Source organism: Sorghum bicolor, chromosome 1, assembly GCF_000003195.3.
Source record: "Sorghum bicolor cultivar BTx623 chromosome 1, Sorghum_bicolor_NCBIv3, whole genome shotgun sequence".
NCBI classification, from domain to species: Eukaryota; Viridiplantae; Streptophyta; class Magnoliopsida; order Poales; family Poaceae; genus Sorghum; species Sorghum bicolor.
The window spans coordinates 70,770,783-70,793,949 of record NC_012870.2 but is presented as its reverse complement, the minus strand read 5'-3'; the positions used below and the strand labels follow the sequence as shown (position 1 = coordinate 70,793,949).

General features: G+C 42.7%; 2 protein-coding genes across 2 annotated transcripts; one reads left to right on the top strand and one right to left on the bottom strand.

Annotated features, from left to right (window-relative positions):
- On the top strand, nt 10,361-16,203 carry LOC8054296 (vacuolar protein sorting-associated protein 9A). Its single transcript, XM_002468096.2, has 5 exons — nt 10,361-10,637; nt 11,540-11,687; nt 13,286-13,456; nt 13,898-14,077; nt 14,967-16,203. Exons 1-5 carry the CDS (start codon nt 10,531-10,533, stop codon nt 15,771-15,773), a joined length of 1,413 nt encoding a protein of 470 aa, XP_002468141.2. The 5' UTR covers nt 10,361-10,530; the 3' UTR covers nt 15,774-16,203.
- LOC8078813 (ethylene-responsive transcription factor ERF014) lies at nt 17,631-18,698 on the bottom strand. Its single transcript, XM_002465466.2, has one exon. It carries the CDS (start codon nt 18,572-18,574, stop codon nt 17,834-17,836), a length of 741 nt encoding a protein of 246 aa, XP_002465511.1. The 5' UTR covers nt 18,575-18,698; the 3' UTR covers nt 17,631-17,833.

The window sequence follows — 23,167 nt, the reverse complement described above, 5'->3', positions numbered from 1 at the left end:
GTTTGGTAATGGAATGCTCTGTTTACCCTAAATTATTCGCCATTTCGTTCGTACTTATGCGGGGCTCACGGATCAGGTAACTCCGAACGCGCGCACGGACACGGTCAAGTATTCAGTGCTGTCATCGTTGATTTTTGTTAAATGTGGTATACGCTCGGAGATTGCTGGTGCATGGGCAGTGGAGCACGCTGGAAATGACCGAAGACTAGTGGTGGGTGGGTGGTGTACAACTTGGCCAGTGTGTCGTTCTCTCCAGTCGCAGCAGGCCTAGCTAGCCGCCTAGGTATCTGGAGTTCTGGAACACGCACGCACCCGCTTCGCTGAGGTGGATGTTTGTCTACGGCAAGCAGAGAAGAAAGGTCAGGTATGGGTAGCCAAGAATTCGTGACTTCAGCTGAGGTGTGCTGTTTGTCTATATCGTCTCCCGCGTTATCTTTGCCCAAGTCCAAGCCAGGGTAAGTTCAAAAAAATAAAAAAGGTCCAAGCCAGGGTGATAGTGATACTGATACCACAGTATGCGCAGAACTTTAGGAAGCGGATCCTCGCATTTTCAAAACAGTCGGAAGTAAAAGAGCTACCGTTCTGAGTTCTGACTCGGATATCGTTGAATCCACCTGTCCACAGTCCATCGTAGTGCTTTAAATTTATATTTTTTGTCCTAACAAACTCGCTCTCGTGAAACAAACAAATATGAATCTTTCTATTTTAGTTTTTCTTTACGGGGATGGTTATTGCATATGTTTTTATACTAAAAATTACAGATTTCATCCATTGCAATGTTTGTAGGTGCAATCTACAATATTCGGTATCGAAAATAAAAAAACTCGTTAGACAAACCACAAACCTGAAAAAAATCTTGTTTGTGTTGGCACAATAATTTATAATTATTTATATAAGCAGACAAAGATAAAGATCTAATATGTTATGACACAAAGGCAAATAACAAAAGTAATGGTGATACAAGAGTGTTGCTTGAAATCATATTAAAATTCATACACCTGAAATATATGAGAAGTGACAAAACATTTATGAGCTCATATCCAGACTAAAACATTGCAACATTACCAATTTAATCTAGATCACTTCCAAACTTCCAATCCAATAGGCAAACGACCAAAGGGGAGGGGTGGGGGGGGGGGGAGCCTGTCTACAAATTGTATTCCATCATCCATCGATGTAATACATATAATTTAACACTATATATTATAAGGTGATAATTCATGTATAAATTTAGTGCACATGACTAATAAATTGCTTACCTTTACTTAATGTTCAGTTGCCATATAGATACTTTAAATATTTTACTTGATTTTATGGAATTTAGTAATCAGATATTAATACTATACATGTTTCTGTATTTGTTTATAGTTTAACATATTTTACATATCATGTTTATGTATGTTTAACATGTGTTTTAGTTTGGACTTTGTATTTGGCCTAAAGATTGATGTGATCAACGCTTTGTTGAGTGTGTATATATGTGATATTTTTTTGGGCAATTACACAGTATAACTTAGACACTAACAACACATGTACACTCATCTCTATGAACATACATAAGCAAATCCTATCAGATATGGATTTGTTGAGCGTGTATATATGTGATCTTTTTTGACAATTACACAGTACATCTTAGACACTCACAACACATGTACACTCATCCCTATAAACGAACGTAAGCAAATCCTATCAGATATAAATATTGTCTATCTCCTGCAGTGCACCGTACCTATCTCCACGCAGACTATAACAATTGTGGGGATGGGAGCATATGCCCCCTTGCATGCATGCATGCAGTCACTCAAAGACTTTTTTTTAATCCTTAGACTCTATGGTCTAATATTAATAAACTCTTGCTTAGCCAAATCGCGAGCAGTCCAACGAATTACAAACTCAGAGAGAGGATCAACCCAAAAATGGTACTAACTCGAGTCCTAATTCATACCCAAGTTAGTAAGTTCGTGTGTACTGGAATTCAAAGATCTTGGAATTTTACAAACGTTTAAGCAACTAAAATTATCTTGAAACATCTCCATCTTTCTTTGAACAATCCTCCACCAACGGCAAGATCATGGGACGGTGATGTGTTTGCCTCTCTCAGCTGAGAAGAGTCAGTCTCGATTAGCACCTGCGATATGTCGAAATGTGTTGCTGCCTCAAGTGTCTGTGTTACATTCCCATGTCTCAGCTAGTAGGACATCATGCACTGATCCAAGGTTACCCGCACCGGCCAAAATGGTAGAACCCTCCTGATCTCAAATTATAAAACAATAAGCCTGTTCTTGGACTCCATCTTATATGCACTGTCTACATTGATCTTTAATTGATTTTGAGGTAGTCTAAGGGCGGCGATGGTGCCGACGAGGCTGTAGCATTGGGATCGCTTTGGAGCCGATGAGGCGCATTGGGATCATTCTTCAGTATGTCTTCCACCAGGCTCATCACTGTCCACATCGTCTCCTGACACGGTGGCGTCAATTCACCAGCGTTCACCTTGTTTCTCACATTCCACTCAAAGTCTTGATCGTATGCGAATTAATGGTGGCTCCCTTTTCATTTGCTTGCTTATCTCGATAGTCACATCATGCATGAATCATGGACAAGACACACGATCGCATGGGCATTGAATTTCTCAACAAATGCGATACATTATTTCTATACGAAGGGCAACACTAGTAATTAGACAGGAGCGTAGCGAGGAGATACATGTGCTGTCGACGAAAGCTGGTCGGCAGTCTACCTTGGGGTATACCCACGGTAGTAGTTTATCGGTATACGGTGCGCAAACTACGAATTCGATGGTGACGCAAGACACGGACAAGCTTTTTATCCAGGTTCGGCCGCCGAGTTGGCGTAATACCTACGTCCTGCGTCTGGTTGTATTGATTTGTGTTGAGAGAATAATGATGTGATGTGTCCTCTAGGGGACCCCTGCCCCTCCTTATATATCCTGAAGAGACAGAGTTACAAGCAAAGTATCCTATTTGGTACAAAATCTTGTAGCCTTGCGGTGCACGCCGACCAGTCGTGCGCCGCACGTCTTCATCTTGTGGGCCGAGCCACCTCTGATGGTGCGGCCCATATAGGCCCATGAGGGTATAGGGGTTTATACCCCCACAGCTAGTCCCCGAGCACCATGTATTATGATGTAACACGTCGTCTTGAGCTTCTTCGATCAGTGAGGCTTGACGTCTTCAATAAGCAGGAAAGTCGCCCAAACAGTTGCAACGGTATTTTGACCAACTCAAAAGATAGTTGATCAACATTGACATCGAAGAAGCAGGTTGTTCGAAGAATGCATGGTGCTCTAAATTAAAAAAGATTTCTTTCCTTGGTGAAGTGTGCCCACTTTACTTTTCTGAAAAGTATAGACGTCAAAAAAGCAAGCATATTCACCGCAAGGTGAAGTGTGCCCACTTAGTCCCCGAGCCTGGTAGTAGGTAACGTAGGCACGTGGTGCCAGGGTCAAAAGAAAAGTCCTCAAAAAAATTCTGAAACTGAGATGCATCGCCAGATGCATCGTACCGATGTAGTCCCCGAGCTTGCCGAAAGGCGAAGTATGAGCCTTGTAACAAGGTCTAAAAAATTGAATTTACCAGTCCGTCTGCAATTGAATAGACTAATCGACCAGTCCCCGAGCATATAACGCTCGGTGGTCGGTACAGTCCCCGAATTCTCAAATTGGTGGGCTGGTCGACCAGTCCCCGAGCGTATAGTGCTCGGTGGTCGGTACAGTCCCAAAACTCTCAAATTGGTGAGCTGGTCGAACAGTCCCCGAGCGTATAGTGCTCGGTGGTCGGCACAGTCCCCGAGCACGGCGTAGGGACCGGTGGACAAGTCTCCGAGCGTGGTTGGGAACGTAAACGTGCTCGGTGGTCGGCACAGTCTTCGAGCACAGCATAGAGAGTAGTCGACAAGTCCCCGAGCGTGGTTGGGAACGTAAACGTGCTCGGTGGTCGGAGCAGTCCCCGGGCACAACGTAGGGAATAGTCGACGAGTCTCCAAGCGTAGCTTGTCGACTGGGCCAAACTCCTGAAAAATAAATATAAAGAATTGGTAGTACATGATGTATAAATAACCTTTAGATAAAAAATCAGTACTAAGATAAGTTTTAGATTTTTTGTTATAAAAATAGCACGAGTAGTTAATTCATCCTAGAGCTTGTACCAGCTCTGGTCCCAACAATCAGCATGAGGTGCGGAACCTAGGCACGCATAGGATTGTCAGCCACGTCAGAGAGCTACTGCCGACCACCCGGAACGCAGAGGGCGGATCTCGTGCACGTGTAGGGAGGAGTCGGAGACAGTACCGGCTCTGGAAAGCTCGTGTAGGAGAAAAAACTAGTCGGCTAAAAAAGTTATTTTGAAGAATAATAATATTAAAAATATTATGTCAAAAATAAATAAAATATTAGAATTGTACTTATCTTTGGACGAAAGTCTGGTCAGGAGAGTTGCTTGACTTGTTGTCGTGATGGTGGTCGCGGCTGTCGTAGCGCCGTTCTTCGCGGCGATTATTATTGCGACTCGTGGTCAGAGCAAGTAGGCCAAACAACTTGGTCGATAGCCTGAGCAGATCGGTGTCGTCGATCTGCCTCCCTTTGTAGCAGAGAAACGGGTGACGCGTTGTCGGCATGGTCGGAGACGTTGCTGGAGTAGTTGGAGTCGTAGCCAGCGTGGTTGGAGCCGCGGCCGACGTCGATGAAGAAGTGATTGGTGCAGATCGGATCTACGTCTCCTCCGTGGTCGTGGCGGTGAAGCTGTGGAAGATGACGGTGAACGTGAAGCTGTCCGCCATGGCCGCGAAGTCGGGGATGATGGCCATCTTGTTCGTCTAGGAGAGCTGTACGCACACCCCCTACCTGGCGCGCCACTGTCGACGAAAGCTGGTCGGCAGTCTACCTTAGGGTATACCCACGGTAGTAGTTTATCGGTAGACGGTACGCAAACTACGAACTCGATGGTGACGCAAGACACGGACAAGCTTTTTATCCAGGTTCGGCCGCCGAGTTGGCGTAATACCTACGTCCTGCGTCTGGTTGTATTGATTTGTGTTGAGAGAATAATGATGTGATGTGTCCTCTAGGGGACCCCTGCCCCTCCTTATATATCCTGAAGGGACAGAGTTACAAGCAAAGTATCCTATTTGATACAAAATCTTGTAGCCTTGCGGTGCACGCCGACCAGTCGTGCGCCGCACGTCTTCATCTTGTGGGTCGAGCCACCTCTGATGGTGCGGCCCATATAGGCCCATGAGAGTATAGGAGTTTATACCCCCACATATGCCTAACACGTTATTACCCATCCAAGACAAATGATACACTAACCTTAACATGGGTCAAAAAAAGATTGACTTATAATTAATCAACTACTCCATAATATGTAATAATATTAACTCAGTGAATTCACGCTCGATGTATAAATACAAGCTTCAAGCTCAGCTTTCTCCTAGCTCCACGCCTCTACCACTACGAGTCACCAAGCATAAACAATGCCAATGAGGGTCAATGGCTTCATTGTGGTTGTGGCAATGGTGTGTGAAAGGTCCAAATGGCTAGAGGGGGGGTGAATAGCCTAATTAAAATTTCTACAAACTTCACTAAGCAAGCGAGTTAGTAAAACAAATGGCGAAGCAAATTTAACACTAGCTCAACTAAGCTATGCAAGCCACCTATACAAACAAGTACAAGGCTAAACACTAAAGCACAACAACAAGAGAAGGCTAGTTACACTCCTAAACAAGAAGACTAAACTAAACTAGCTAAACAACTAGCAAGGTATACGAGTAAGTAAAGGAGTGGAGAGTGATTGTTATACCAACGTTGTAGAGTAGAGATATAACCAACCAATCACTCACAAACACAAGAGAATCCTCGGCAAGAGATGACACAAGATTTTTTACCGAGGTTCACTTGCTTCCCGGCAAGCTACTTCCCGTTGTGGCGATACACCCACTTGATAGATCACGAGCTAATTGGCAATCCAAAGCCAAACCCTCAGCGGGTGCCGCACATCCACTCACAAGATGGGGATCCTCCAAGCCACGAGCAATCCACTAGAGTAGCCAATTGCGATCTCCCGCGGGGAAGGCTCAAGAACCCCTCACAAATCACTTGGTGAGGCTCGAAACAATCTCCAATTACGAGCTCAACACCACCGCTGCTCCAAGCCGTCTAGGGCGTCGGGAAACACCCAAGAGTAACGAGAAATCCACAGCAAACTCAAGAATCAAGTGCCACTAAATGCAACTCTCAAAGCGCAATGCACTTGAATCTCACTCAATCTCACTAGAATTTGCAATCAAGCAAGGAGATGAGTGGAGGGAGTGTTCTCTAGCTCAATGTATGCCTCAAGTAATCAAAAGTGCAAGAGTTGACCTCCCAAAGCCGGCCACCAACTATTTATAAGCCCCTCAAAGAAACTAGCCGTTGGCAGTTTTCACTGGGCTGAAAATGGGGGCACCGGACGCTACTAAGTGAGCACCGGACGCTCGACCCCCTGCGTCCGGTGCACTGGAGTTGGCCACGTGTCGATCTTGTCTCGCGTGTCAGTTTCTAACGGCTACCTGCAACACACCGGACGCTCTGCAAGTCCACACCGGACGGTCCGGTGCTCACCGGACTCGTGCGCAGAGAGGGTGTCAAACTCGCGACCTCACCGGACGCTGGCATCGGACGGTCCGGTGCTCACCGGACTCGTGCGCAGAGAGGGTTGCAAAAACCCCTCACACCGGACGCTAACCACCAGACGCACTCAGAGAGCGTCCGGTGCTCAACCCTAGCAGGGTCAAGCACACCGGACTCTGAGGCCAACGTCCGGTGCCTCCGCACTCAGCATCCGGTGAGTGTTTCTCACTGAGAAAACACTCCCACAACTTCTCCAAATTTTCCACCGGCGCAATAGAAAATATACACTTATTTTTCTCAAAAAGCGCCGAATCCCGCCTCGCAAGCTCGGCGGGAGGGAGAGAGGAACCCACACCCCTCTCAACCCTAGGAACTCCACCTCCTTTGTAAATGTGCTAACACCAACAAGTGTCCACCACCAAAGTGCAAGTGTGTTAGCTTTTCACAAACAATTTCACCAAAGGAGTTAAGTTAGCACTTTACTAGATCCTAATGCATATGCTCAAGATATGGACCTAGTAGCACTTGATTCGAGAGATGACCGTGATTTCCCCTCTTGATAGTCGGCTATCTATCCTAAACCCGGTCAATCACTTCTCTACTCATCTTAGACCGGCAAAAGTAAAACCCTATGTTTATACCTTTGCCTTGATAACTTTGCTCCTCGTCTATCACCATGATCTTCACTTCATGCTTCATCCCTTTGTGATCATGTGGTCACCTTTCCATGTCACCATGCACCTTCATCACATGTATTGCTATGCCTAACTCAAATCACTTAAACACAAGGCATTAGCAACTTGGTGTCATTAATTACCAAAACCAAACTTGGGCTTTCAGTGTGCTATGTTGCCACCTGCCGCACGACATGGCCGCCACTAAGTCTAGTATTTGCGGCAGATGTAGCGGCAAAAGCAGTGGCGCAGTTGGCATGTGCATGCAAGGGCATGTGCTTCCATCTCCATAGCCATTGGATGTGCATTGCTTCCGTCGCCATCGATGGCACCCCCACTTCCCCCGTGTCTCGGTAAGGTCATAATGAACATCCTTTTTGCGATTGCGGGAGCAGTTGTAGTCCATATCTCGACGACCATGCTCCATTGGCGCCACCTGTTTGGAGGTCAATGTCTGTATTTTAGTATTTGTTAGAAATCTGTAGACTCAAAACTCTTTCACAATTGCATGGCTCCAGGGATATTCAACTATCCCTTTTGAATCACAATAACTGGTTACCAAGTTGAGGATGGGGCCGGTGAACATGCAACAAGTAAATTCTAAAAGTGCTGTGATTATGCAAATATTGATTTATTATATACGCACAAGACATGAATAGAACTCTGATTTCCATTTTTTTTCATGGTTCATGTGCCCATTATAGATTTTAAAATGGACTTTTAGTAATTGAATTTTAGAAACTTAAGTAGTATTTATAACTGAATGTTACCTATTTGTTTAATTTATTTCACATAATATTCCTTTTTGTTTCTGGTTGAAATATATTCAGTTTAATATCATACTATATAATTATTTAGACAATATGAATACATTCTATTCAAGTATTGTACCTTTTTTTTATTTTGAAACAATCACTTGTCATTACTAGTACTTCTAGCCATTACTACTCAATGGCAATATATTATTAGAGGAATTACAATAAATACATAGATTAGTAGGGGAACTAAGAGGATTTCCGTGTGTTACCGCGTGGATATGAAGGAGAAATATGAAAATGCTCCATTATAGTCTATCGAGTCTTCTATATATAACTTGATTATTAGTAATTAGTTTTCGAAGAGAAAGAGAAGAAGTTATGTAAGAGAATAATGCTAGTTGTATGTGTATATGGTCATATAAGCACTTAATTACATGTGGCATCAGGAAAAGTAGATAATGACGTGGCGTAAGAAGGTGCAAGATAATTAGTTTATTATGATTTGTCTTTATAAGATATATATAGATATAGATATATATATAGAGTAGCTAACTGCTACAACTACATGTGGTAGGTGCTTGTTGTGCAAACGACCTGTGTTAAGAGCTATTAGGAAGCAGTGTCAATTCTATCCTAGCGGCCTACACGATAGAGAGTTAGGCAGTTGGAAAACAAATGTACACAATCCATATGTCGTTACTTTTTGCCACCATCCTTATCACATTTTAGTATTATTTACCTCTAACCTACCACACACTAGTGTCATCTACCATCAAGATATGTACCTTGTCTTAATATAGGAAAAAGTCTACATAACCCCCCAAACTATCTAAGGTGGAATACTTTATCCCCCAAAGTATAAAACCGGATATTCTACCCCCTGAACTTTCAAAACCGGTCAAATAACCCCCTCGAGTGGTATTAGATGGTGGTTTTGTCTTTTTCTTTTTTATCTATTTCCGCTGAATCTTTGAAAAATCATAATAAATCACAGAAAAATCCGGTTTTTTTCAAGACGAATCTTTTGAGCATAGTTAGTTCATGATTAAATAATAATTATCAAATATAAACGAAAGTGCTACGGTAGCTAAATTTAAAAAAAATCACAAACTAAACAAGATCTTAACACGTGACCTTAACATATGTAAATTGATGGTAATCTGACCAGTTTGCTTATCTTATAAGCCGTATTTTTCCTGCTAGTTAACAATATATTTCTCTCACGATAAATCAGCGAACAATATTTTCAGTTATGATTTTTCTGTGATTTATTATGATTTTTCAAAGATTCAGCGGAAATAGATAAAAAAGAAAAAGACAAAACCACCATCTAATACCACTTGAGGGGGTTATTTGACCGGTTTTGAAAGTTCAGGAGTAGAATATCCGGTTTTATACTTTGGGGGATAAAGTATTCCACCTTAGATAGTTTGGGGGGTTATGTAGACTTTTTCCTCTTAATATATATGAAACTGAATATTCTTGATTTTCTTGCCATCTTGGCATTTCGATGTTTGAAATTCATGCCTGGCAAGATAATTAATTTCGATGTTCGATATTTAGACGTATGCATGGAGTATTAAATATAAATAAAAATAATTAATTGTACAGTTCACCTGTAATTTACAAGACGAATCTTTTGAGCATAGTTAGTTCATGATTAAATAATAATTATCAAATATAAACGAAAGTGCTACGGTAGCTAAATTTAAAAAAAATCACAAACTAAACAAGATCTTAACACGTGACCTTAACATATGTAAATTGATGGTAATCTGACCAGTTCGCTTATCTTATAAGCCGTATTTTTCCTGCTAGTTAACAATATTTTTCTCTCACGATAAATCAGCGAACAATATTTTCAGTTATGATTTTTCAGACTAGCCAACAGTTTTACGCGACGTGACCAAATGGTTTAGATAAAGCAAAACTACATTCCTATTTTTTTTATTTTCATCCCAAAACCCAAAATTTTTCAAAATTTATTGTCACATCGAATCTTTATACACATGCATGAAGTATTAAATATAGACGAAAATAAAAATTAATTGTACAGTTTGGTTAGAATTTACGAGACGAATCTTTTGATGCTAGTTAGTCCATGATTGGACAATAATTACCACAAACAAAAGTGCTACATTGTTACAAAATTTTTCTCTAATAAACTAAACACGACCCATCTCAATAAATTTTATTTTCATGACTTGTTTTTGTCGAAATGAGAAGGAAAACACACACAGAGACAAAAGAAAAACACGAGAACAACGCCGAAGGGCAAAAATGCCCCCACCTTGCTCGTCCGGTTGCGCCGAGTACATCCATACCCTCGGCAATTCCGACTCCGACAGTACAGAAAATCGCCGCGTGGTCGGTCCATCCGGGGCGACCTTGACTTCCCTCTCCAACCTCCTCAGAACCCAGCCAATCCGCTCATCCGCTGATCTCAACTGCCGGGCACTCCGATCCGGCGACGATGGAGGGGAACGCCGACGCCTCTTCGACGGCGCCGCTGGCTTGGCACGACTTCCTCGAGCGGATGCGCCAGCCTTCCGCCGCCGAGTTCGTCAAGTCCATTAAAAGGTCAGCTCTAGCCCCCGCGCCCACTCCCCCTCAATCCCATGGGTGAAATTAGGTTCATGTGAGATTCATTCAGTTCGTGGGTGACGAGATCCGCCGCGAAGCATATTGCGATTGGTTGAGCTCTAGTGGCCTGTGTGGCCGAAGTAGCGGGAGGAGGGAAGTAGGAATTAGATGCACGAACGGGATTTCATTGCCGTGCTCTTCGAAATGCAAGCCAACGGTGTTTGCGAGCTTGTAGGGTCAGTGGGTCTGTTTTTGCAGAGCTTAACCTAGGTTTGGTATTTGGTTGGAGAACCTATCGTCTATGTAGGTTCGAGCTGGATCACAGGTAATTCCTTTTTGAGCCACTTCTGGATTTCAGGATTAGGTTACTTTGTCGGATGCCTTTCAAGCTGCAATATGATAGAGACATCTCACAATGTGAGATAGTTTTGCATTGAGGTTTATCATATGTACCATACCGTAAACCTGATTGATTGTGTGTATGCTTTATCTTTAGCATATGTAGACGATGCCAGAGTTGGTAGAAAATAATGGAGTACATCCATTGGGCTTAATGCAGTGAGTTTAATTTTTTATTTCATTTTAACTGTCTGTTTCCTGTTTGGGGTCAGAGTATGGCTTGAATTTCCCAATAGTGCCTGGTACAAAACCAAGGTTGACTTGAGTTGTGGTATAATCACAATAGCTGAGTATATGTTACTAATTGATCTTATGTTACTAATGGGGCAAGAAGACCAGAGTTGTGAATAAACGTTTCCCGAACTAATTTTCCAAATGCAGCTGTATGCAGTGGAGTTGCCTCATTTTCTTACTAGACTTAGTAGCTATTAATATTTGACATTTATGTAGGTCATTTTTCAAAATGTTTGAAATTAACTAGTTATGTTTCATGCATACAGCTTTATTGTGACATTCTCAAACAGAGCTCCTGATCCAGAGAAAGATAGTGCTGCTGTCCAGGAGTTCCTGGAAAACATGGAAGGGGCATTCAGAGCCCACACTCCTTGGGCGGGCAGTTCAGAGGAAGAACTTGAGAGCGCTGGTGAGGTAATTTCCTTATTCTGCACTCTGTAGTGCTATTAACGTGGCTCAAAATTTTTGTTCATATGGATGCCTGAGTCAGAAATAAAGATGAACTAACTCATGTTCAGCACTGAGCAACCACACTAAATGCCTAATTCTTAAGCAGACTGAGATTCAAATACCGGATGAATAACGCTCACACTGCAGGGCTAGTACTACACATGTTTTTAGTTTCCAGTCAGGGGCGGATCCAAAGGGGGGGCTGGGTGGACTCCAGCCCCCCCTATGAGTCTGATTTTTCCATTAAATTAGTGTTAGTTAATCTTAAATCTTTATTAATCTCTAGCTTTAACCCTAAGTGTTTACTATTTAGCCCCTCCTTTGTCCCCATCCTGGACCCGCCACTGTTTCCAGTGACATTCTTTCAGCCTTTTGAAACCCATCAATAGTCGGTGTTATTTACTTGTCTCTTTCATCTGTCAGTAGCTGAGTCTGCAGGTTTTTTTTTTCCTACAGTCTCATAGGTTGCCAGGATGTTGTGGAGGAGTCACGCCATGGTTATTTTCCACACCAGTGCTGATTTCTCCTTTCATCTCTTAGGAGTTTAGAACCACACATGCTGGTAAAACATTGGCTTACTGAGACAAAGTAATGTTAAAAAGATATTGTATTGTAAGCAGAATTAAAACACAGGGTCACCATGCTCCAAACTGCGGTAGCAAGTTAGCAACTCAGGAAAGATGCAAAATAGTTTCAGATTTATTACAAAAGTACCATATAGGATATCCTGCCATCTTATTTTGGTCATCCTTAATTGAAACAGCATTGTTACCAAATATCATTCAACTATAGAAATGTCTTCTTGGAATGAAATCTTGTTGCTAATCCACTACAATGATCTCTTGAAATATTTGTAAACGTATATTTGTGAGAAGTATTTGCTAGATACCCACCACTCAATTGGGATTTATTCTTTTCTTCGGATATCAGAATACCTAATACAAAGACTTATTCTGTCTTGTTTGGGTACAAGATGACTTTAAATCTTCCCAGCATCAAACATGTCGATATTGGATTTGGTTTCATTGCATATTGTTAGTGCTCTTAATTAATTTTCTTGCCCCTTCATCTTGGTGGACATATTATTGAGTAGTTTCTCTTCTATTTAAATTTGATTACTCTTTTTGATCATTGCTAATTTGTAATTCCCTGTCCAATAAAATGGCATTTGATGTCAAAACTTCACTCATTTACAATAGTCATGCTGCCCTTTTCTTTGATTATGACTAGAAGTGGTAAATAATACTGCCAACTGCTAATCGATTCTACTAATAGTAATACCGTTGTTCTATTCATACAAGCAGCTGAAACTAATGCTTTAATGTTTAATGCATCTTGCAAAAAAAGGTATTAGTCATTCCAGAATTTACTCACTAATAGTTTACCATTTTATTATGCTGTATGCTGACTAATACCTTACCATTTTATTATGCTGTATACTGACTAATAGTTTACCATTTTATTATGCTGTATACCGACTAAAATTTTATCATTTTATTATGCTGTATACCGGATAATAGTTGTATGTGCTGGAGTTTGATAATGTTTGACTTCTCTTTTAGGGACTTGAGAAGTATGTTATGACAAAGCTGTTTAATCGGGTATTTGCTTCAGTCCCAGAAGATGTGAAGAGTGATGAAGAACTTTTTGAGAAAATGTCTTTGCTACAGCAATTTATAAGGCCTGAAAACTTGGATATAAAACCAGAGTACCAGAATGAAACATCCTGGCTGGTATGAAAAAAATTAACTTCCCTCGTTTTGGGGGCATTTTATTTGCTGGATGTGTACTTGTGTCTTGGGTTGGGTTGCCTGCTGGACCTTTCTATGTAATATATGCCTATACTCTATACACTACTATTTATATGCCATTCCATTCAAGTATTACACTTCCATTGTAAATTTTTGCTGTTCAATTTGTTACCACTGCCAGCCACTGAGCTATCCACTCAAGTAGTAGTTAAGGACTCATTTAGTTTTGAAGTAAATGTGAACTTCTATGATTCATTGTCAGTGGATGTGCTGATCTTCAAATTAGACAACAAATGTACATTGCGACCCACTGGCCTAGCCATTTATTTAGGTCCAAGCCATGTATTTAGATAGACCTCATAACAGCTGTTTATTCTTCATATAGGTGTGACTAATTGATACTTGTTCTTGTTTTTGGTATAGCTCGCACAGAAGGAGCTGCAGAAAATAAACATGTATAAAGCTCCAAGGGATAAGCTTGCCTGCATTCTGAACTGCTGTAAAGTTATTAATAACTTACTCTTAAATGCTTCGATTGTGTCCAATGAAAACCCCCCTGGCGCTGATGAATTTCTTCCGGTCCTCATCTATGTCACCATAAAGGTATGGCTTATAGCCTTCGCAAAAGAAGTATCTGTTGTCATGAGTACTTTTTATATCCAGTTCCCCATTGAAGATCAACCCCCATTAACACACAAGGACAAAGTTTCATTGTGCCGGTGTCAGTTTGGTAGAATTACTTAGCTTTTATATATGTTGGAAAAATATCAGCAAAGTGTCTGATAAAATCTGATGCATTGGACATGTCTCTTGTGACTTGTGAGGTGTCCGTAAGTGTGTTGGACTGTCCGTGCATGGTGCATCCTTGCTTTGTTCCTCATTTCCTTTCCCTCAAGCACTATGGCTGCAGCTATCTACTCAGATACATCCTTTGTACGTATGGACTCAATAGTGAGCTAGTGATATGGTGCAGTTGTTCCAGATTAATAACTTTTAGTCAGGATCTGCTTGAGTTTTGCTTACAAGAATGATTATACTTCCAATAGCAGACAAACTATGTATTTCTTAGGTTCTTGAAAAGATTCAAGAAGACAAGAATAGAACCGCTGACTAACATTGTATGAACATAATAATGAGAAACTAGTTGTTGAACTGATCAATAAGGACTTCGAGTTGGAGCATCTTGTATAGGTGTCAGTATTGTTTAGTCAATCACACATAACCAATAAGTGGTCTTAAATAAGTTATTACATTTTGCCCTTCTGCAATAGTCTCACTGAGCACTAGCAAATGTATTGCGGTTATCTTCTAACAGTAATTGAAATTTTTGCCCTTGTGGCCTGAGTAGCTTTAATAGTTTTTGTTTCAAATCTAGACAATAATGTCAGGATCCTTTTGTTGTTTGCTTCAATATTATTCTATTAGTCTTTTTTTTGCTGTTCACATAACAGTCAGGATTGTTGTAATAATCAAGCACATGTTCTTAGTGCAGGCTAATCCTCCGCAGCTCCACTCAAATCTTTTGTACATACAAAGATATAGACGGCAAACACGATTGGTGTCAGAGGCTCAATACTTTTTCACAAACATATTGTCTGCTGAGTCTTTCATATGGAACATTGATGGGGAATCATTATCCATGAATGAACTGGATTTTCAAAGGAAGATGGATTCGGCAAGGGAACGTTTGTTGGGGTTATCAGCTGACTCAGAAAACCAGGATAGTCAAGCCAATCCTGATGTCCAAGATTGGAAATCACAAAATCTTAAAGCTAACAGGAATTCTGATGCCAGCTTATCTTTGAAAGATCACGTCCAAGGTTCAGGACAGGATATGAGAAGGGACAGCGATGTGACTGTGAGTGGTAAACATGTTGAGCAGGTGCAATCTGTTTCTGATTTAGAGAAGAAAGGAGCAGCAGAGCTCCTCAATGAAGATGATTTGAACAAAAAATTCCAGGAGTACCCCTTCCTGTTTGCCCGTGCTGGTGATCTGACCGTTGCTGATGTAGAAAGCCTTTTGAATTCATACAAGCAACTAGTACTTCGGTATGTAGCACTTGCACAAGGTATGGGTGTCAGCCCTGAAACCACTCTTGCTCGGAGCGGGCAGACATCTGATCTTGTAGTGTCTGAGGACCCAGATAATTTGAATAGCGTGGTAAATGACAATGAGAAAAAAGTTGATGATGTTATAAGTGAAAATCATCATTCAGAAGCGGTTGACACAGAAGCATCTGAACAAATGACCCAGAAAACTGCAGTTGATTCCAGTGATGATCTGAAGGTATCAGCCTGAGTTGATTTCTGTGTCATCAGCCTGAGAATGCATGACCTGTTGGTCAAGCCAAGATGAAGTGGCGATACATGGCGGAAGTACTCTTAAGTTTGGTCCTATAGCTAAAGACGACAATGATCACAAAACAGAGTGCACATTTCCCCTAAGCCATATGCAGCAGCTCCTCGAGCCGCAAATGTTCATAGTGGAAGATTAATGCATTCTGCTGAAGCTGTTCTTAGATCCAAATGTTCATTGCATTGTAGTTCTTGGGCTCTGTTGTAATTTCATTTTGTGGCGAGCACACCCTTTCGTGTTCTTATGCTTCTGTAACTAGAGTTTCGGTTAAATGAAGCTTAGGTCATATCAAAATTTTATATTCAGAGCAAAGAGTGAAAATTCCGAAAACTGATGCAATTTTTTGGTATATATTTCGTTAAATTTTGATTCATTGACTCCCGAGAAGCAAGAATGACACTCTTTGGAGAACAAAATAATGGAATATAAATGATTAGATGCATGTATACACCTCTAATCCAACTAGTTGAGTTAGCCACCTAGCTTTACGGATTAGATGTTGGTTACATTAAACCGCTACCTGTCTGGTAGATTCCGATCACACACAAGAATTTCGTCGGCTCAATCATAGGGTATCTACCATTAGGATTGAGAATACGAGATCTACGAGAGGTAAGTGCCCTATAACAATACTTTTCCTCTTCTGTTGAGCTGTACATAACATGCGTACGTACTTCTCTCTGTACCCTCCCAAATCGCTGCGTAGTGACTGTTCGATTCAAAGGCTCAAGAACCGACGCGTGTGCTTCCTAGTTTGTTTGAATACTTGCCGACATCATGGACAATTAAATGTTTATTAGTTATCTTAGATCGTTTTTACGCGGATGCTGATGCTAATTTGTTTTGAGAGAAAAACATTGTTCCATGATTGAAAAGTAATGACTGATAAGCTGAATGACTTGTTCAACAATTTATTGGCCACTACATTATTACACCACACATATATAGATTACTCCCTCCGTCCCCGAAAGCTTCAACTCCTAGAATCCGTGCCAGTCAAACTTTTCTAACTTTGACCAACTTTATAGAAAAGAGTATTGATATCTATGACATAAAATAAGTATCTTTCAAAAATATATTCTATAATAATTTTAATATTATTAATTTGATACTATAAATCTGAGCATTTTTTTTCTATAAATTTAGTTAAAGTTGTAAAAGTTTGACTTAGGACAACTCTAGAAATTGCAGCTTTTAGGGACTGAGGGAGTATTATCTAATAGTAGTAACATGGATCTAAGGTTCTATACGATGGCGTAACTTGTTATCTTTTGTTTGGCCGGTTGGCCCTTGGGGCCTGACTCAATCACCCGAGGTTGCAGCAGCCACCAGGACCAGGTAGCACGATTTTTGACGACACCAGGTACTATGTGTAACTGAGAAGTTTTGCCGATGAACGCACCCGTTTGACACCCTTCCTTTCATATTGCCGATGATTAACCGCAAACCTCTAAAATAAACTAGTAGATGTGTGAAAGGAAACGCGAACGACGGGTGCGCTAGATTCGAGCTGGATCAAAAGCAGCGTGTGCATTCACCTTTACAACACCAAAAACTATGATAGAATCAGCAGTACAGGTACAGCACAGCTAGCGTGCAACTGCAAACTGCTTAAACGCGAAGCCTCCTCAGGATCGTCGGAGACACAAAGCGCGTCCTTCCGAGCACTTTCTGATTAGATTAAGCGATCACGAGAATTGTGATTCAACAAACAAAATGGAGGCAAATCTAGCTTGCAAAAGTATCCAATGCCCTCGCTCGCTCAACAATCCATGCATGCATGAACTTTTACTGTTCAGATGAGTACAAATAATTAAATTTATCTTTTTGATCTTATCAAAAAACAAAAGAATCTTTGGTGGAAGCTGGCTGGCTGGAGGCATGCATGCACCTACTCCAGCTCGGTACTCCTTGCAATTCTGTCATACTGACAGGTTGAAGAAAAAAAATATATGGAACAATGCATGCACACTGGCACGGCATAGCGATTGATCTTTACAGGCCTAGCAGAAACTCCACAGCCTCATCAACTCGCCGTCGTCCTCGGGCTCCTCCCACGTCGACGAGAACGGCGCGGCGGCGCCGGTGTCCACCAGATCCATGAACTTGGGCGAGGCGAACGCCTCCAGGTCCGTCCACAGCTCCTCTCCCTCGGGCGGCGAGCCGGTGCTGGCCGCGGCGGGCGATGTCGTCGTCGCGTGCTGCTCCTGGCGGACGTGATCGCTGCTGCCCTGCGTCGACGACAGCGAGGCAGACGTCGGCGTCATCGCGCAGGCGCTGGAAGAGCACCTGTCGTCGGCGCTGATGCCGCCGGCGTCGGCGTCGATCGCAGCGGCAGCCGCGGCCGCGGCGCGCTGGATGGACCTCGGTGACATGCCACCGCCGGCAGCCGGGTCGTCGTCCTTGTCAGCACGCCGGTGGGACGAGGACGCGGACGCGGACGAGGAGGTTGAGGTGGCGGGGAAGTTGAGGACGGCGTCGGAGCCCTTGAGGCAGAGCAGCGCGGCGTCGTAGGCGCGCGCCGCGGCCTCGGGCGTGGCGTAGGAGCCGAGCCAGATCCGGCGCTTCTGGTTGGGCGCCCTGATCTCCGACACCCACGACCCCCAGCTCCGCATCCGCACCCCCTTGTACGGCCTCGCCGCCGCCTTGCCATTGCCAACTACGCCGCTCTCCGGCCTGGCCAGCTTGTTGTCAGAAAAGGCGGTCGCCGTGAGGACGCCATTGCTGCCTGGGTTCTTCACCATTGTATATGTCGCCGTTCGCCGGGGCGGCGCTCAGATCTTTCTCTGTTCGATCGTGCCTTGGGCGGGGACGGGGAGGGTGACGCTGATGCGTTAGCAAGTCGACTAGTATATATAGTGGCGCGTCGAGCTGGAGTGGGAAAGGCAGGGCAAGCAAAGGGTCGGTCACCTCCACTCCACACACTCACAGTTCACACTAGCTTAGCTGTGGAGAAAGGGTTGGGGCTACCGATTTGGAAGACGCGCGCGTGCTTAGGTGTCATGCCACCCTGCTTTTAACAAAGTGTGTACTTCTTCGATGCTCCGCTTTTCTAATCTAGTTAGATCGTTCACATATACTAGCTGGGACAAATTAAATCTGTGCTGTACTGACTTCTTAGTTTAGTTCGTCGAACACGGTAGTAGTAAAACACATGCGGTGTAAAAGACACACGTTCTATATTTTCGACATCTCATCACGACATATACAGTGAAAACAATACTTTGAACACATCGATCGTCATTTTTGTTATTATTTATAATAAAATCTAGTAGAATCATGATACTGTCTTTGCTAAGAGAAAAGAAAAGGACTACCCATATGGTTTCAGAAGGTATCATTGTTCAAAGTGTAACCAAAGTAAAAAAGGATGTGCTATGCATGAAACGTTTTGAGAGTACTAGGGGTGGCTAGTTGTACAGGGCCTTGAGTGTATTTGTAATGTATGCGTTAAACTTTACAACAACAAATCACGTTGGGGGATCAATATAATGTTTACTAACTGTTGAGTACTTTTGCAGTACCCACATTAAACAGCAAAAGGAAAAAAAAAATCTACAACTAAAAAGCAGCAAATGTTCTGGCAGGACGAATGGAGCTTGTGTGGTGTTTTTTTTCCTCCACCACACGGCATGCCACTACCCAGACTTCGTCACCCTGCCATATGTCACTCCTGGGACAAATTTTGCCCACACCCCGCATCAATGTCACTCCTCGACAATCACATCCACACACATGTTTCCCTTTGGTCCTATTTGTCACCGCACCCTCTTGTTTTTCGACTAGGATTTTCGTTCCATATTATAATTTTCTCTTTCCATCAAATTTCAGATATAACTACCATATAAGCCACAACCACACCACATTCATGCCACAAAAATTTTTGTTTCTTAGTCATGCCATCAATTAGGAAGATGTGAACAAGGAATTGTTTATTTTGACTAAATATTGAAACAAATAAATTGTCATGTTTGACCCCCGCACCTAAAATAAAAATACAATTTCATTTCTAGCTCTGCCTCTTATTACGGTATAAACTAGATTGTTTGTATCTCATATAAAACTTGAATTATATTATAATAATTATTTATGTTTCGTGAAAACTTATGTAATATTGATGATTAACTACATACTGAATGTTGTGAACCCCGTTAGCACAATACACGTTCAATTCAAATTACCATGAATTGTTGTGGAATTATAGATTCATTTTTTTTGTTGCAACGCATGATCATGCCCGTGCTTTGCCCAAGCAGTGACATACATGTGCCGACTTTTGCCCTTTGGCTGCTCTTACTTGACAAGCTAGTGCCTAGCTAGATCGATCGTAGTAGACATGGCATATGGGAGAACGGAGGAATGCAGCAAAGCCCACTGGAGTTTCAGGAATATTATTCTGCATGAGAAAGAAAAAGAAACGCAAACCATCACATGCACGCACTGCCAACATCGCTGATGCTGTCGGAAACCAATAATAATAAAGCCATATTTAGAAATCATAAAACTAGATCGATTAGCTGCCAGAAAGCAAAATACACTGTGGAAGGCTAGAACAATAAGCTTTCTCATTTTCGGTCTCTATATTTTGTTTATAAAAAGGGTAGTGTCAGATCTGCAGCGGAATAAATGACGTCGTCAGATTGTTAATTAGCCTGATTATGGCTGTGGTGACCCATGGAGTAATTTCTCAACTGTCTCCCTACGCTTAAGTGCAGCTTAGCCTACAAATGTGTGTAGGTCCCAGGTTACATCCAAGATGAACTCGTCAACCTATCGTCACATCCAAGCAAGTTCAGACCCGGCCGGTCCCATCGAGGTCCCACCACTAGAACAAAGTGTGGGGCCCCAATTGAAGGCTGACACTGAAATGATCGATTACCCCATATACGTGTAAAGACATAGCAAGCGATTTAGGGAAAGTTTTGCTCCCCACGGCAAGTGATCAGGCCATAATTTGCTAGCGTTCCCGATCGACCCAGGACCAGGAACAACGAGGATATGTGTTATGATGGCGAGCTTCTCGTGTGGGATATTATAATTAGCGTGTTTGTTCATGATAACCCATGGTTTAGTGTTGACAATTAATAATGCCAAACCCCAGATGCGCAAGATGACCACAGGATCGGAGATAAACGTGGGTCGGGTACCAACTAACCAAACCCTGTGCTAGTTGTTTAGTAACATATACAGTACATAACACGCGACCGTGATGCCTCGATGACACGGGATAATTTGCCGCCGGCCGGATCCGCAGGCCGCAGCTCCTGGTTTCGCATGCAGTCATGCAGATCCACTGCATGGTGCGTCCCGCTGCATGTGTCAGCGCGTCACGGCTTGACGCACGGCGGCATCTTTTCAGCGAGAAGACACGCTTGTTCCCGACCATCCATCATTGCAAGATGGAGAGAACCAATCGAGCCACTACCGAAAACGTACACCTGTACGTGTAGTATGCGTATCTCTTCGCGCCGGGGAGAAAGGATTCATTTCAAAAGAGCGATCAAGAGCGTGCCGGGTATATAGCTAGGCTAGGCTAGCTAGTCGGGCACTTTACCTCACGTTTGCACATGGACACGGATCGGAGCGTGCTGCGCTGCAGGCATATGCGTGGGCGCCACGGTGGCTCCCTTGCATGCCTTGCCACGGAAGGAAGCGGGCGCTGCAGTGCTAGCTAGTAGCTACTAGCAGCCGGAGTTCATATCCTCCGGCGAGCTCCCTCTATTTTGCCTTTCTCCGATCCGTCCCAAGGAAAGCCTACTACAAGCTGGAACCCAGCAGCAGCAGCAGCAGCAAAAAGCTTCCTTCGCGAAGGCCGGAGGGTCTGTGTCTTTGACAGGACTGCAGGCCAGACTGTCCGTCCAGAGCATCTACAGGGGCTTGCGGCGGCCTTTCGCCTTTTACGTGGGCCGCACAGTGTATGGGCCTTAGGAACATACGGGGCGGCACTTTATAGCCCATTGCTCGCGCCACGAAGGCCCGACCCATGTATGAGTCCCAACTCCCAACATTACACTTGCACGGTTATACACTAGGCAGGCAGATTCCTCTCAGAATCTCAGAAACAAAACAACCAAAAAATGTAAACAAAGGCAGAAGAATCTTTCGTTCAGGATTTTGTCGATTCGATCACATGCATGTTCCTTCCTCGTAGGCTAGGGCCTAGACACGATATGGATTACTAGGCACTTCTTCCTCGCGCAGCATTGAGCGCTGCTGTTGAGTGCCCACTGTCACAGGCTCACAGCACAGTTCACCAACCACCACGTTTACAAGTTCTTTGTGTGGTGTAGCCATTTGATTTGATTACATTGTAGGCCGTCGTCTGATCTGATTCCTCACAACCGGAGGAGAGGTCCTCGCCCTCATCTCAAGGCATATATGTGCAGTGCAGGGCAATGACATCCACGTTTAATAGTTTTTCGCGCTTAGCGACTTGATTATGCAGGACAGTATCATAGAGGGACCGGTTTGTCTGCTGCAGAGTCCGTGAGCGTCCGATCGATGTCTAGCTCTACCATCCACGTTTAAAATGTTCCCGCGCGTTTGCCTTAGCTATTTGGTTTTTACCTTAGCCCTCGAGATCATATTATAATAATCTGATTCCTGATCAGAAGCAGTACACAAACACACAATAGGGAACCCGTGTTCTGAAGTGCGTGCAGTGCAGTGCAGTACAGCGGCCTGTGAAATCTGAGGATCCACTGAAGACCACACGGTCGTGTGTCTCGGCGAAACAAAACAACCTGATGGCTCTAGTCTCACATGATCGCCTAGTTACTCCCGTCAACTGTAGCCGCCCACAAAAACTAGGCATGCCTTCAAAATTCCAAAAAAAATATAAGATTTTTTATCATATCAAATCTTTAAACACATAATAAAATATTAAATATAGATAAAAAATAACTAATTGCATAATTTATCTGTAATTTGTGAGACGAATCTTTTAAATCTAGTGAGTCAATTATTAAACAGTAATTATCAAATACAAATAAAAATGCTATAGTATCAAACTTAAAAAACTTTTGACATCTAAACAATGTCCTATTGTTCCTTCACCATTCAGTATTCAGAAACCGACGGGCAGGGATGCGCTGTGAGGCTGTGACCTCAGCACATTGCTTTGGGGTGATTTTTTTTCGTTTTTATTTGATAATTATTAATTAATTAGGTTTAAAAGATTTGTCTCATAAATTAGAAAAATTATTTATTATTTTTATTTATATTTAATGTTATATATATATATATATATATGCCGTAAGATTCACCGTCATATCGAATCTTGCAATGTTTTTGATTTTTGAGTGGAACTGAACAATATTTGGGATGGGACCCTGTCG

Coding starts and splice junctions, on each gene's coding strand:
- LOC8054296 (XM_002468096.2), top strand. CDS start 10,531: ATGGAGGGGAACGCCGACGCCTCTTCGACGGCGCCGCTGGCTTGGCAC. Junction 10,638..11,539: donor TTCGTCAAGTCCATTAAAAG/GTCAGCTCTAGC, acceptor TCATGCATACAG/CTTTATTGTGACATTCTCAA. Junction 11,688..13,285: donor AACTTGAGAGCGCTGGTGAG/GTAATTTCCTTA, acceptor CTTCTCTTTTAG/GGACTTGAGAAGTATGTTAT.
- LOC8078813 (XM_002465466.2), bottom strand. CDS start 18,574: ATGGTGAAGAACCCAGGCAGCAATGGCGTCCTCACGGCGACCGCCTTT.